We start from the raw sequence: 14,201 nt of genomic DNA on the forward strand, positions 1-14,201 counted from the left end.
TGCTCTCCACGTGCCTCCCCCCACCCAGCTGTCTGGAGCACCCTGGGAAGGACTGTCCCCTTCCCACCATGACCCTGGGGCAGAGGCGGCAAGCCTGTCCTTAAAGTGCTTTGCTCTGACAGTGCAGAGTGCTTCAGTAAGGCCGGAGAGCCCGCAGCCTCGTCCTCACTGGCACCAGCCCTGTGCTCGGGGTGAGGCGAGGGCCACCTCCCCCCTTGCTTTCTATTCGCCCCCTGAGCCAACGAGTAGTGGGGACCTGGGGCAGCGATTCCCCAGCTGCATTCCTCAAGGGGGCGGGGGAGGGGGTGCCTTCCGCCTTCCTCCCCCACCGGGGAGAGGTGTTTGGGTTTTGCGTGTTGATGCCCCCCCCCCCGGGGAAAATGAGAGCAGCTGCTGGGGCCAGACGGCAGAGTGGGCTCAGATCTGATACTCCCAGCCTTCCCCGTCTTCCAGACCCCTGTTGACCAACCCCCTCAGTTCCCTCCTCAGGGTGCCTTGCCGAAGCCTCTCCCAGTTGGCGCTGCTGCGGGAGGTACTTCGGGACACCGAGGGGGTGGACGGACACAGGTGGGGGCCCGAGGGGTGGTCCGGCCGCAGTTTCTCCGAGGCTTTGTCCGAGTCCTCGGAGGCCGGGATGTGGAAGGCATGTGCGTAGCGCCGCATCCGCTGCCGGTTGAGATCCTGTCTGTCTTCCACCCTGTGGAGCGCAAGGCCGTGAGAGGCAGCCGAGGACGGACGGGCTGCCCCGGACCCGCGCCCGCGTCGTGTCCTCCGCTCACCCCATCCCACCGTGACCGGCCTTTTCCCACCACTGCGGCTAGTGCGCACACGGGGGCTGCCGGCATCTCAGCGGCGGCTTTCGGGGGGCCGGAGCATCTAGCGGGGCCCCTCCCTTAACAGCAGGGATCCCTTAGGGGACCTCCGGGCAACGCAGGTCAACGGGCGCAGGGCCCCGGGAGCAGGAGGCCGTCCAGCCCGGCAGGAACTCACCGCAGGAACCAGCGGTCCCCCAGCCCATACTCGCGCCCGCAGATCCCCGAGCGAGGCCACAGGCAGCGAGGCAGCTTCCGCTCCAGCATCACCGTGGTGGCCACCACCTGCGTGTGGGGGCCGAAGGGGCCATCAGAGGTGGGGTGCTGACCGGGACTGAGGAGGGCGGGAAGAGGAGAGGGCGTCGGGCGGAGGGAGGACAGTGTAGCAGTAGCTAGGAAACGCAGGAGCTCATGGCCTCCAAGAGGGGACAACACCCCCAAGCTGGGGGGTGCGGGGTGTCAGCTTGGCTGACCCTCTTCTGTGGGACAGAGTCCATGGGACATGAGCCCACAGCTCTTTACCCCGGGACCCGACACCCGCGCAGCTCCTGCAGGAGGTTGAGGGACCCCGCCCCAAGGAGACAGGAAGGAGGGCAAAGCAGACAGAAAGGGATCCTCAGGGCCACAGGATATTTTGACCCTACAGACATAAAGGCCACGTATAAATGCTACCACCCTACTGAGAAATCGAATATCAGGACATGAGCATGGAAACCTATTTTCCTGAGCAAACCCCATTTAGCCAACCTAGGGCCGTTTAACTCTGTTCTACACAGCACAGCAAAGTGCCATTCAGTTTGGGGGGTTTGCATTTTTATTTTTGTGGAGAGAAATTATTTTCTAAGTATATTTTTAAACGGTGCTTTGACTCATTTAATGGTCTTCTGTCTCCATCGTGATGATCTGACCGAAGATAACTTCCGCTCCTCTGGGAAGTTTTTGTAGCATTTCTTTTTAACCTGTCCAAGTTTTCTGCGTCAGGTTTTACAGACTGATTTCCTAAATGCACTTTCATCCACCATTAGTTGTATTTCTTGTTGATTCTTCTAGAAAAGCCTGAGGTTTTACTTTTTGGGAAAATGATGAATTCTTTTCAGCTGTTCAGGTATTAGTCCGTTGTATTGCGAATACTCTGCGTTATTTTGTGTCCTGCGCAGTAAAACCGTCTAAACCTACGTGGGGTCAAAATATCCTGCTTCTGTCTGAGTTCAGCTGGGTCCTTGGCTGGGGCGGGGAATGGCCTGCACTAGCCCTCCCGGCCACCAGGGGGCTCACCTGCGCCCTCCAGAGCTCATCCCGCTCGTGGGCCACCCGCCAGTGAGTGTCACCCATCATGGCGATAAGGAGGTTGAGCATGAGCAGCGTGGCGATGATGGCGAAGGCAGCGTAGGTGATGCTGTACATGAAGGGCAAATCCACGTCATAGTTGGCAGGCCCGTCGATGACGGTGAGGAACAGCTCGAAGGTGCTGAACAGCGCCATGGGGTAGTCGTAGAAATGGCCCAGCTCGTCGGGGTCCTCTGTCTGGAAGATGATATAGAAGGCTGCTCCACCCAAGGGGGTGAGAGTTACCATGGCAACCACATACCAGACTGGACCACGGCCAGCTCTTTGCTGCCCATTCCAGCCCTGTTTCCCTCTTCTCCATCCAGTGTCCCCATCCAGCCTTCCGCGCGCCATGCTTTGGGTTCTTACATTCCCTTATTTTCAGTATGGCTTATCCTGATCCCAAGAGGCACGTCTGGAAGCACTCCCAGTTTTGTCTCACCTCCAGGCATGTTCCATCCTCAGACCTGACAGCCTCCTATCCCTGTCTTCCCTCCCAGCTTCCCCCACACTTATCCACAGGCATTCTGGGCTCTCCAGCCTCCTCCAACCTCCCCTTCCCACGGCCCCTTGCAGCCAGATGATTTACCTGAGGCAAAGCCCAGGATGACCACAGCCATCAGCCAGCAGAATCGCATCAGGTCGCCAAAAATCATCTAAAGGGAGGAGAGGAAGGAAAATACCTCCACATGGGTCCCCTGAGCAACTGCCCCTTGTGGCCTCTCACTGGACTCGCCCCGAGAAGTCCCACAGTTCTGCCCTCCAGGGGTTAGCAAGCTGTGGCTGCATGGCAAATCTCCTTGGACTGTTTGGGTATGGCCCTTGAACTAAGAATGCTTTTCACATTTTTCAAGGATTGAGAAAACAAAAAGAAGGAGGAGGAGGAGGAAAAGGAACGAAAATGCAATAGAGACCCACATGTGACTGCAAAATCTTCCATCTATTATCTGGTCTTTCAGAAAAATGTTTGCCGCAGCCCCCACTCCAGGACCTTTCTCTAGAAAGCTTGGGGCGGGGGGTGGGGTGGGGGGGTGGGGGCACGGACCTTCTGGATCATGATGGTGAAAGGGCCCAACATCTGGAATCCTCGGGCGAAGTACATGACATTGCACCAGCCCAGCACCAGGGCGAAGGACATGGGCACCACCTCCCCATTGGCGTTCGTGAGCCGCATCACCATGGTCACCAGCACCATGCAGGCGTAGGTGATGCTGGGGGTGGGGAGCAGAGGGGGAATGAGAAGAGACCAGGATTGTCCTGGGGACTGCACCCACACACTCACATTTGGCCTCCCCAAGTTCAGTACACAAGGGCACACAATCATTGGAGAAGGATTTCTGGAATTAATTTTCTCCAGTGATTGTCCAGGGGTCGGGAATCCAGGGAGTGAGTGGGGGCATTGGTGGAGAGCAAGGAGACTCACATGAGGACGTGGAATGGCCCTCCGAGGATGGTCTGTCCAAAGAAGCGAGTGACCCCCACCCTGAAGATGTCTGGAATCTGGAGAGAGGCCAGGAAGACACAAAGGCACTTGTAGACTGGGGCTCGGGCTGGATCCCTGGGGCCAACAGCCTCACCCTAGATCCTGACCATCCTCACCTCTGCAAGCAGAATGAGCACAGCTCCGATGACAGTCACGAGCTCCCCCACCAGGCGGAGGTCATCCTGGGGGCTCACATAGGCCTCCTGAAGGGGAAACAGGGTCAGAACACTCAGGGACCCCATGCATCCTGCCTGTCTGTCCCTGGGCACGAGTCCGTGTCTCCTGTATAAAGTCACCAGCCCTGTAGGATTGTTTTTAACCTGGTAGGCTGGGCTCTCTCAAACTGCCCTTTGAGCATATGTGTGTTCCTGTGTGTCTGTACTTTGAGTTTGTGCCTACGTAATTGAGAGCTGGGTGAGGGGAGAAACGGGGGCTGGAGAGCAGGTAAGCGATGCGGGGCTGAGGAAGGACAGGGAGCTGAATCCTGCCCTGAGCTCAGCCGCCCCTAGGGCATCACCTGAAGTAGCTTCTGCTGTAGGAGCGTGTTGTCCCGGGGACCAGTGTGGTTATTGGTCCTGGGCTTGAGGGGGCGGTAGACGCAGCACACGGTGAAACAGATGATGTACAGCAGGTATATGGTGCCCAGCACGCAGAAGTACGGCCGCCCGTATTTCTTCCACTTGAGGCTCACCAGCTCTTTCACCGGGGTCTGGTCCAGGATCTGGCGAGCCTGCGGCAGAAAGAAAATAGAGCGGGCACCTCGGAGACCCTGACTTCCCTCGCCAGCTGCTTTCTGACCCTACGACCCGTACCTCCCGCTTCTTGGTGGTAACAATAAGTTCCAGGAGAGACTGCTCATCCCCTGAAGAGTCGATCTCGGTGAGGTCGTAGAGAGTGGAGGTCAGCGGCCCGTAGGTCCACTGGATGTGCTTCCGCTTCTGCATCAGGTGCTGGAACATCTGAGAAGACACGGTGGTGAGTCGGAGGGTCAGTGTGAGAAGCTGGGCCGGGGGGTCTCCACCGCTGACGACGGCTACGGCCCGCTCCTTGCGACTGACGGACAGTTAGTTGCGTGAGCCTCCTTTTTTCTGGTTGTCTTTCTTTCCCACACACCCTATAAGGATCTGAAAGAGGAGGACGGGCAAAGGGAACAGAACGCCGGGCTCCCAGAGCACATGTCCTAAAGCGACATTCTCAAAGCCTCCCGCCCAGGGGTCCCTGAGGCTGAGCATTTAGCGACGGAGTATGGAGGAAGGGGCCCCACCCTCCGGGCAGTTGGGCACCAAGGGTCTTTGAAAGGCCGCCATGGGGCCAGGGGAGTGTCCCTCACCACGGTGTTGCCCTCCACTCCGGCCAGCTTGAAGGGGGTGAGACCCTGGTGATTGGGCACGAGGTCCAGGGACTGCAGGTGGTCCCTGCGCCCATCATAGGACAGCAGCAGGTTGTACATCTGGCAGGCAAAGGTCTTGTTGGGCTGCAGGACGAGGATGTGCAACACGGTGTTTCCTGGGGGAGGACGCGGGCGTCACGTGGCCGTTGCGCTGAAGTCCCCGCTGATGCCCTGCCCGACCTGGGGTGGCCCCTGCCCTTCCGGCCCCCAGCTCTTACCCAGGGAGTCCTGGGCCCGGATGTCAGCTCCATGCTCAATGAGCAGCCTCACCATCTCCTCACTGCCCACGCAGGCAGCAAAGGACAAGGGGTGCTCCCCTGTGGACACAGAAGGCTCGCTGCCGTGAGGGCCCGATGGGCTGGGGGATGGGCAGCGTCCCCGAGTGACTGCCTCCTTGCCCTCGCGTGGCAGCTCTGGGCTCAGGGACGCTCGTCAGCAGAAGCAGAGGCAGGGATGGAGCACGCGGCGCGGGGAGGCTTGGCTCTGGCCTGAAACCCTGGAAGGCCCAGCTGCTTCCGGCCCTCCTCGGCCCGCCCTCCCTTTGCTCTTGCCCACCTCCCCATGTCCCTTCCTCCCAGCCCCGGCCCCGCTCTCACCAAAGTAGATGAGGTTGCGGGGGCTGCGGCGGAACGCCGTGCCTGTGGCTCTCGCAGACACGCTGGCCCCGTGGGCAAGCAGGGCTCTCACCAAGTTCACGTTCTGGTTCACGATGGCTATGTGCAGGGCGGTCTGACCTGGCCCAGAGAAAGCCTCAGTCATGGGGTCTGTCCCCAGGATCCTGCAAGGGTCCCTCCCATATCTACACCCAGTCCTCCTCACTCCCGCAGCCTGAGGTGGCAGGGGGGTGTCACGGAGCCCCCGGCCTGGCAGGGTACCCAGGGAAACCAGCTGCTGCCTCTTCTCCCCTTGCATTTTGGGGGGTTGGTGTTCTAACGGTGCGCGTTGAGGATGAGAAGAACAAAGGGAGATGGGGGGAGGAACGAAGCCCTCTTTGGTCGCCCCGAGTTAATCCACTGCAGAGACTGGCTTAAAACACCCAGCACCCTCACCCTCGTACAGCTCCGATGTCATGGGCTCAAAGACCAGCTCCGGGGCAGCCTCCATCAGCACCACGGCGGCCTCCAGGTTGTCATAGAGGGCCGCTATGTGCAGTGCTGTCTCCCCCATGGCTCCTGGTGTTGACAGAAAGAAGAGTCATATGGCTTCCATGGGGCAGGGGCATGGTGACCGTAGGCATTTAGGGGCCCACCACAGAAGGTCCTGGGCTACACTGGGAGCCACATGTGTAGCTCTGACGGGTGCTGAGGGCTCTGCCCCTTACCTCTCTGGTGCACCTCACAGGCCTCATACTTGAGTAGCTTGTTGAGAGCCTGGACGTTGTTCTCCTTGGCAGCTAGAAGGAGAGGAGACTCCCAGATTCTAGAAGGGAATGGGATCAGAAAGGTGGCGATGGTGAGCATGCCCAGTGGTGCAGTGAGGGCTGATGGCTTGGCTCCTTCATATACAGACACGTGCACCTCAGACCCTGAACTTGATCCAGGGAATTGAGGTCAGCAGCGTCCCGAGGGTTGCCGGATTTTTTCTTGACCGGTTAGCTACCCCAAACCAACTGTTCCCCCTTTCAGCTTGTGTGGGAGAAGCATCAGTGACTGGTTTCCCATCCCCTGAGTGCTGGGACCAGAATACGTGTGTGTGTGTTATCTGTGCCTATCGGGTACGGAGGGGAGGAGTTAAAGTACTCATTCACCTCCTGACCTACTGACCTCTGGGGCAACCCTGTTTAGCTTCACTAAGTGCCCCGTGATTACCCCCGAGATAAGCCTTGTTTTCATGGACCAAGGGTACAAGGAGTTCCTCCCTCATATTCGTGAAGAAAGTCAACAAGTAGAGGCTAGATTTCCCCAGCGACATGATGCTCGCCTTTCCAGACCTTCTCAGCAAAGCCCGTTGATCCTGGCACTTCCTTTCCAACAACAGCATCCTCAGAGCTCAATCAGAGAGCAACAGTGGATCCTTTTTGTTCTGACCCCTAAGCAGAGTATAGTTTCTTTCTACTTCCTGTCTGCTTCCCACTGGTTTTAGGCGCACACACACACACACACACACACACACACATAAATCATCTCCTCTGATTCACCAAACGCTTTTGAGTTTTATTCCTACAATGAACTAAAAACCTGTATTACTATAAAAACTTAGCCCAACTAAGACCCATGGGGCCCCCTTTGTTCAATTTCTCTCTTGGCCCGGAGCCATTTGGTCTTTCTATGGGATCTAAATGAAATAACACCACTTACCCATAGATGGCCAACTATGTGAATGGAAGATCACACACTGGTGCTGGCAGGAAATCAACTCCAAGAGCCGGGACGGGAGGGTGATCGGGAGAGGAGGAAGGAGCACAAGACTCATATCCCCCAGAGTGTTGGCCCCAGCTTCCCTGCCCCCACTTCCATGCCACTTGGATGGCCATCAGGCTTTGTCAATTCAACATTCAATCCCTACCTCCTCGTGCCTACCGACCCTCATCGTTCATGTCTTCATTCTCTATTCTGCCCCTCGTTAGCAAAATATTCTAGCTAGTTTCCCGTGCCCTATTTACCCCCAATCCGCCCTTCTCCATGCTGCCAAGGTACACCCTCTAAATGGCATTGCCATCACCGTTTAGAAAAGTCTGATGGGAGGGGCGCCTGGGTGGCTCAGTCGGTTGAGCATCCGACTTCGGCTCGGGTCATGATCTCACGGTCTGTGAGTTCGAGCCCTGCGTCGGGCTCTGTGCCGACAGCTCAGAGCCTGGAGCCTGCTTCGGATTCTGTGTCTCCTTCTCTCTCTGCCCCTCCCCTACTTGTGCCCCGTCTCTCAAAAATAAATAAATGTAAAAAGAAAAGAAAAGAAAAGTCTGATGGGTCCTTAAATGCCCACGGAGAAAGAATACAGAGATCCTTTCTAGCTTCGGTGGCCTTATTTTCCCCTCTTTCCTCCTCCCATTCACTCCTTATCCCAGCTATTCTGGCCCCACCACTGCCACCCCCCGCCCCCGAACACTCCATTCTCCCGAGGCTTGTGCCATATGTAACTTCCACCTGGAATCCAGAGCGTCTGCCTCACCCTGTTCATTTCTGTTCTGCAACCCCAATGCCTAGGGATGTGCTCTGCATACGGTAGACACTCCACCACCATCTGCAGAATGAATGAATTTGTAGCAGTAGCAGAAGGTAGTGTGGCCTCCCTGCCCCTGCTTATTATCTCCATTGGCCACCCTTTAAGCCAACCTTAGGCGAACATGTAATCTAAGTAAAAAACAGTATGCTTAATATACAAACACAGCTGCAAAGCAAATTTTCCACACCCCCTTCACCACCACCACTGCCTTTCCAACAATTTGCCCAAACCCCTCCTCTATAAATATTCTAGAGCCAGCCCTATTCCCCAACACACATACACACCCTCCCAGGAAGTTTTCCACACTATATAGTCTGGCCCTTTATTTTTGCATCTTTCACTGTGTGTTGTGATTAGTACAGTCTTTCCTCTACACAAGGGACACTTGAGGGCGGAGGTCAGCCGCTTTCTCCTGTCTGTTTCCTTTCCCTGCTCTCTTTCAATTAGCTTCTGGCTCTATGGCCTATTTTGACTAAAGTTAATGGCAAAGTTACAAATGGACCCAAGGGAGCTTCTTGCCCAAGTGCAGGGTTCTGCTCCCTACTTCCTAAAATATGAGTGGGGAGGCTAGTTGATGGAAGGCCCACAGACACCCCTTTGGGTCCCTGCGTGTCTCCGAAGGCCACAAATGTCCCCGACAAGCCTCCATTCCTATGTGCTCTTTCTCTTGCCTTGCCGACTGCCCTAGCGGGCCGGGAAACAACAAGGAGTTACTGTCCATTGGGGCTTGCCAGATTTACCAAATAAAAATGCAGGATGCTCCTTTAGATTTTAATTTTAGATTTCCAACCAATATTTTTTTAATGTAACTACGTCCCATGTGACATTTGGGACATACTAACGACTTGTTAATCATTTATATGAAATTCGAATTTAACTCCATGTCCCGTATCTTATCTGGCAAAGTTTGTAGAGAACTGGTCTCTTTTGGGTGGCAAACTCCAGAATTCAGCGAAAAAGGGGGCAGTGTATGAATGGTTCGGAGGGGATCAGATAAGGCAATTACTTGCAGTGGCACCATAGGGCCACAAGGGGACAGCAGAGAAAGCCCTCAGTCAGGATCTTGGCAGTCAGTCGAAACCCCAAAACCTGACTACCCTTGGGACCCAGAAAAAAGGCACAAGAGCAGACCCATCCAACAGTTTTTGTGCCTGAGACACGAGTGGTTTCTACCAGAGCAACCCAGCACAGACGTTTAGATCTGGAGCAAAATCTACATGTCTTTACTAGGTCTCTACCAGGCACCTCCCCAAGGCAGGAAGAGGAGATACTGATAACATACCTTCTGGTTTGAATGGTTACATTATACTTGGTCCCTTCCAGGGGGAAATTTTACTTTATTTAGTAGATTAGTTAACATCGCTACCAGAATCTCTTGTTTACAAATGGTGGTTGAGAGCTGTAGCTCTCAACCAGGGGTGAACACCCCCCCCCACCCACCAAGGAATCTGGCAACACCTGGAGACATTTTTGGTTGTCACAACTGGGGTAGGGTGGAGAGGTGCCACTGGCATCTAGTGGGTAGAAGGCAGGGATGCTGTTCAGGAGGATCTTATGCAGGCCAGTCTCCTACAATGAAGAATTATTCTGTCCAAAATGTCCATCTGCAAGGTAGGGAATTCCTGACCTATAGCTTGAATTGTTCATAAACGATTTTTTTTTAAAAGAGGACTCTTCACATTAAAAAGAATGAGAAACTCCCTATACGTGCTTTCTTACAGATTGTTAAATATTTAAGAGAGAAACAAAAAGGTAAAGCCTTTGGAGCACTTGCTGATTAAGTAGCAAAAAGAAATTACAGACAAAATGTGAAATTATAGCAGTATGAAAGCTGTATGAAAGCTGTTTTCAGAATTTAGCATGCTTTACTTTGCTGAACAATAATTATAAAATTGAATGGTTTTGCTCAATATTAGACTGGTGAAAACCAAATTACAAAACCTAGCCCATTTTTTACATAGTAAACAAATCACTGATCTCCTCCTTAAGATTCCCTCTGGGCCAGCAGAAAGTATCTCTCCCTTTCTCCCTGTTTCCTGCACTCTGTCCTCCCCTCCTCCTCCTTCTTTGTTTTTGTTTTTGTTTTTGTTTTACTTATTTTTGAGAGAGAGACAGAGTGAAAGTGGGGGAGGGACAGAGAAAGAGGGAGGCACAGAATCTGAAGCAGGCTCTGAGCTGTCAGCACAGAGCCCCATGTGGGGACACGGGGCTCGAACCCGTGAAATGTGAGATCGTGACCTGAGCTGAAGTCCCACACTCAACCTCTTCCTTCTTGAGAATGTGTCCATGCCTACGTGCACATGAGCAAAGTTCTGCATTTGGTTGCTGGAAACGAGACAAGATCCAGAGCACCTTTGGAGGAGAATTCAAACCAAAATTTTAGAGCTAGAAAGTTGCTAGAAATCTAACCTATCTGTCCATGTCACAGATGGAGAAAGAAGCCTGGAGTCCCGAGGTGACTTGTCCAAACAAGTCAGAGGCAGAGCTGGGACTAGGACCCCACTGGCCATTTCCCCATCCCTCTGCTCTGTGGCTCAGGCTTTGGAGAGGGATTAGAGGCACAGGAGCCATGTCCACAGACATGGGTCCCACTGGTCTCTCTCCAAGCACCCTGTCAGACGAGCACGCCATTTGGGAGAGGGAGGGCACACGCGACGTGGAGCTCAGTGTAGAGGTTCCCAGGAGGATACAGCCCTGAAAGAAAGGAGGTGCCCAGCCCCTCAAACTCCTGCCAATGTTGGGTGTTGCCTTTGACTGTTGTATTTTTGGTTTTTTTTCATCACAGTAATCCCATTTGTTAAATGTGCTTTTCAGCTTCCAAAAGGGTATAGAGGTCGTAAGGATATGATCACGTTTGCTCCTTACAACCCTGTGGCATGGGCTGAGTGAGTCTTTCATTTGTCAGAAAAGGAAACTGAGGCAGCACAACCAGATTGTTGCTAGATCACACAGAGTTAAAAGCAGAACGCTTGGCCAAGAACCTAGCCCCAGGCTCTCACCGCTAAATTATGTGGTTCTTCTAGTTTTATGGTTCTTCCTGATTTCTCTCAGGGGGAGGGGGTCAGCCCAGAGCAGTGACCACAGATGAAGGCAGTCGTGTGTGGGGAGGAAGCATGCGTGCATACGCTGGCCACTTGTGGGCTGTCTCCCTCCCGCTCAGGTTCTTGGCGAGTGGATGAGGAAGCCAAAGCTGGGAGAAAAGTGGTTATTTGCAGACTTGGAATCGGTCCGCCCTTCCAAGTCCTGCAGCTCTAGCACAAGTGCCTGCAACATGCATGTCTGCTGTGCCTCGTGAAGCAGGGAGTCCCAACACACTGGAGAGGCCCAGTTTACTTTTCACAGACCCATGGCTTCACGTGTTTATACAGCTATCTAAGCAGAGGAGAACCTTCCGTGTTCACTGCCTTCCCACCATCTAGTGGGAGGGAGAAAGTGCCAACAACGGGGTCATGTGAGAGCCTCTGGGAGCTGCCCAGCATACCGACACCAGGCAGAATCAGATACCGCAGTGTCGTCCTCTCTGCTCCCATGACACGTGCTTATGCCCTTCTTAGGACACTCACCAAGCTCACTTGTCACCCAAGTAGATGCATCCTGAGGCATTTTGACCATGAGAACGTGAGCTCCTAGAGGGCAGGGAGGTCATGTTCATTTTCTACAAGTCTGGCAGAGTGCTTTATGCTCCATAAGTGTTTAGTATGTTGAATCTCAGGAAACAAGACAAGTCAAGGTCCAGGGAGAGATGACGAAGAAGAAACGGGAAAAAGGTAATGGTTCAGCTTGGGTCCGGCATTGTGGATTTAAGCAGAGGGGGCAGTGGGACCAAGACCCAAGACACATCTGCTAGAGAGAGAGGAATGCTGGGTTCCTGGTCATCCTGGGGAGACCACGGAGCCTTTCCCTCTCACTGAACTACGCTCCACTCCCTGGAATCCGCCAGCCCCACCCAGAGGCCCCTCTGAGCTGTTGGCACCAAGCTGACTTCACCACTTGCTCGCTTTGGGCCAGCCTCACTCCCAAGGGGATACCGGCACTGCCCCCCACAGGTTTGGGGTTATAGAAGACAAGATAGGTGCTCATTACATCGTCTGCTGCTTTCTGCCATCAGCCCACCTCCTCACCTGTCATATTGTCCCCACTTACATGGTCATCTCCTAGTTGCCCAGTTATGGGCAAGTCTCCCCTACGGCCGGTTGACTGCAAAGCCTAGGACACTTCCCTTTCCGGTGATTTCAGTGTCCTTCCTGGAAGTGCCCACCCAGAGGGGAATCAATACTCCAGGCTCTGGGTGGGAAGGAGAGGGCTGAGAAGCTATGGAACCAGGCCGGGAGATCAGGAAAGGAGGGGATCCCTCAAAGTGACATCAGGCCCTCCTGGCCCAAGGCTGCAAGAGGAGCCCCACCGATGGTCTTCAGAAGAAATAGAGGCCGAAAAGATGAGTGGAAGCAGCCAGACTGTGGTCCCTGTCTCTGCTTTGCCCTGTTGGCACACAGAACGACTCTGCCACCCCTTCCAAGCCCCAGGCCTTTCTGTGCTCTGTGTCTGGCTCCCCCAGCCCCGGGGTCCTGAGTGGGTAGGGAAGAGTGGAACCAGTGACGGCCTATTCTCCAACAACAATGCCATTCTGTGCCTCAAGATGTCATCAGTCAAACATGCGCTCAGCCCCTACTCTCCCAGGCCCCGGGGGGAGAGAAGTGGGCGGCTGGTGTGAGAGAGGGGAAGCCAAAGCTCAAAAAGGAACACACCCCCAGCCCAGAATCCTGGGGCAAAGGAAGAAAAACCACAGGCGCTCCCTGGCAGGCTCAGGCAGGCTTCTGCTCTTGGAGATGGAGAAAGACCCTCAGATACAAAACCTTTGGGCTTTCCCCTGTGAAGAGACATGTGCTAACTGCCTTCTCAGGGACCCTGAGAAGGTGCTCCTTCTGGTGGGGTGCTCCACCCACTGGAAGGACTCCCTTCTAGGGCATCAGCACCTGGGTAGGGAGACCCACGGACACTTTGGAGAGGACATCTCACGCAGGGATGTCTCCTCTCCTCTCCCGCCTAGGGCGTGGGGACATCAGAGTTTAGGGAAGTTTTCAGGGGCTCAAACTTTAGAGCCTCTCAGGTGAGCATGGGTCCTACGCACATCTGGTATGTGGTCAAGCATCCACACCCCTCTCCCCCGTAGAGGGTAAGGAAGTCCAGGGCTGGGTCCCAGCTCTGGTTCAAAATCATCCCCGTGTCTGGCATTCAGCCTTGGTCAATGCCTGCTGGTGGCGATAATGCGTAGGAACGGCAGCCGTGATCACCTCTTGTCTTCTGTGGTCACTGATGCCTGCAGTTCCTTGTCTGCCTCATTCATTCAATCATTCATTCATCCACTCCCCGCATGTGTATGTGCCTGCGTTACGTGTTTCTGCAGGACAGACTGCTCTGGGGCCAGGGAATACGGCCATCCGGCATTGTCCCGACCTACCAGCACCTCTGTGCTGGCGGTTCCATGATGCCACATCTTCCCAGGGCCCAGCAAGGTGGCCTGGGCCTTTAGGGAAGTGCGAAGGGCTTGCATAATTAGATTGGATCTTAAAGCCGGTGGTACCTGTGCCCATGCCAGCTCCCTCCCCTTCCACCTGGCCTCCAGGGGAGCTAGCCCCACGGCTGGCTAAGACCTTTGAGACAAAATGCTCCCCAGGAGCCAGGCCTGGAAGCACAGTTTGTACAAATAGAGGTGCCAAACAAAGACTGAGAGGGGAAGGGGGAGAGGGGGAGGAAGGCAGGGGTGGGGGGGCAGGGAGGGCTGGGAGGGGCGAGGGAGCAGACTGAGGCTTACCTCTTCTGTTGCTGCAGGTTCTGCTCATCTCGGCTCTGGGCCCATGACTCCCGTCTCTGGAACCAACTACAGAATTTTCTCCACAGGCAGAGAATGAACCCCTTGTCCTTGGGTAGCGGCAACCCCATGGAGTGTAGGGCCGGCTCCTTGGGGGGCCGAGGCCCAGGCCAGACCCCCAGAGGACTCAGCCTTGGGGCCACATCAGCACCCCCAAGG

General features: G+C 54.8%; 1 protein-coding gene across 1 annotated transcript; it reads right to left on the reverse strand.

Annotated features, from left to right (window-relative positions):
- Positions 1–417: 417 nt before the first annotated feature.
- Positions 418–14,128, reverse strand: TRPV6 (transient receptor potential cation channel subfamily V member 6). The gene is made up of 15 exons (XM_047095899.1): positions 13,986–14,128; positions 6,333–6,430; positions 6,061–6,183; positions 5,608–5,745; positions 5,230–5,328; positions 4,952–5,127; positions 4,434–4,580; positions 4,139–4,351; positions 3,738–3,824; positions 3,562–3,638; positions 3,184–3,349; positions 2,728–2,794; positions 2,088–2,356; positions 991–1,097; positions 418–697 (listed from the first exon to the last, which is right to left on the reverse strand). Exons 1-15 carry the CDS (start codon positions 14,111–14,113, stop codon positions 418–420), a joined length of 2,175 nt encoding a protein of 724 aa, XP_046951855.1. The 5' UTR covers positions 14,114–14,128.
- Positions 14,129–14,201: the final 73 nt, after the last annotated feature.

The sequence above is a fragment of the Lynx rufus genome, unplaced genomic scaffold, assembly GCF_022079265.1.
Source record: "Lynx rufus isolate CCGP_SWC_20201006 ecotype Redwood Valley unplaced genomic scaffold, mLynRuf1.p SCAF_4, whole genome shotgun sequence".
Classification (NCBI taxonomy): Eukaryota; Metazoa; Chordata; class Mammalia; order Carnivora; family Felidae; genus Lynx; species Lynx rufus.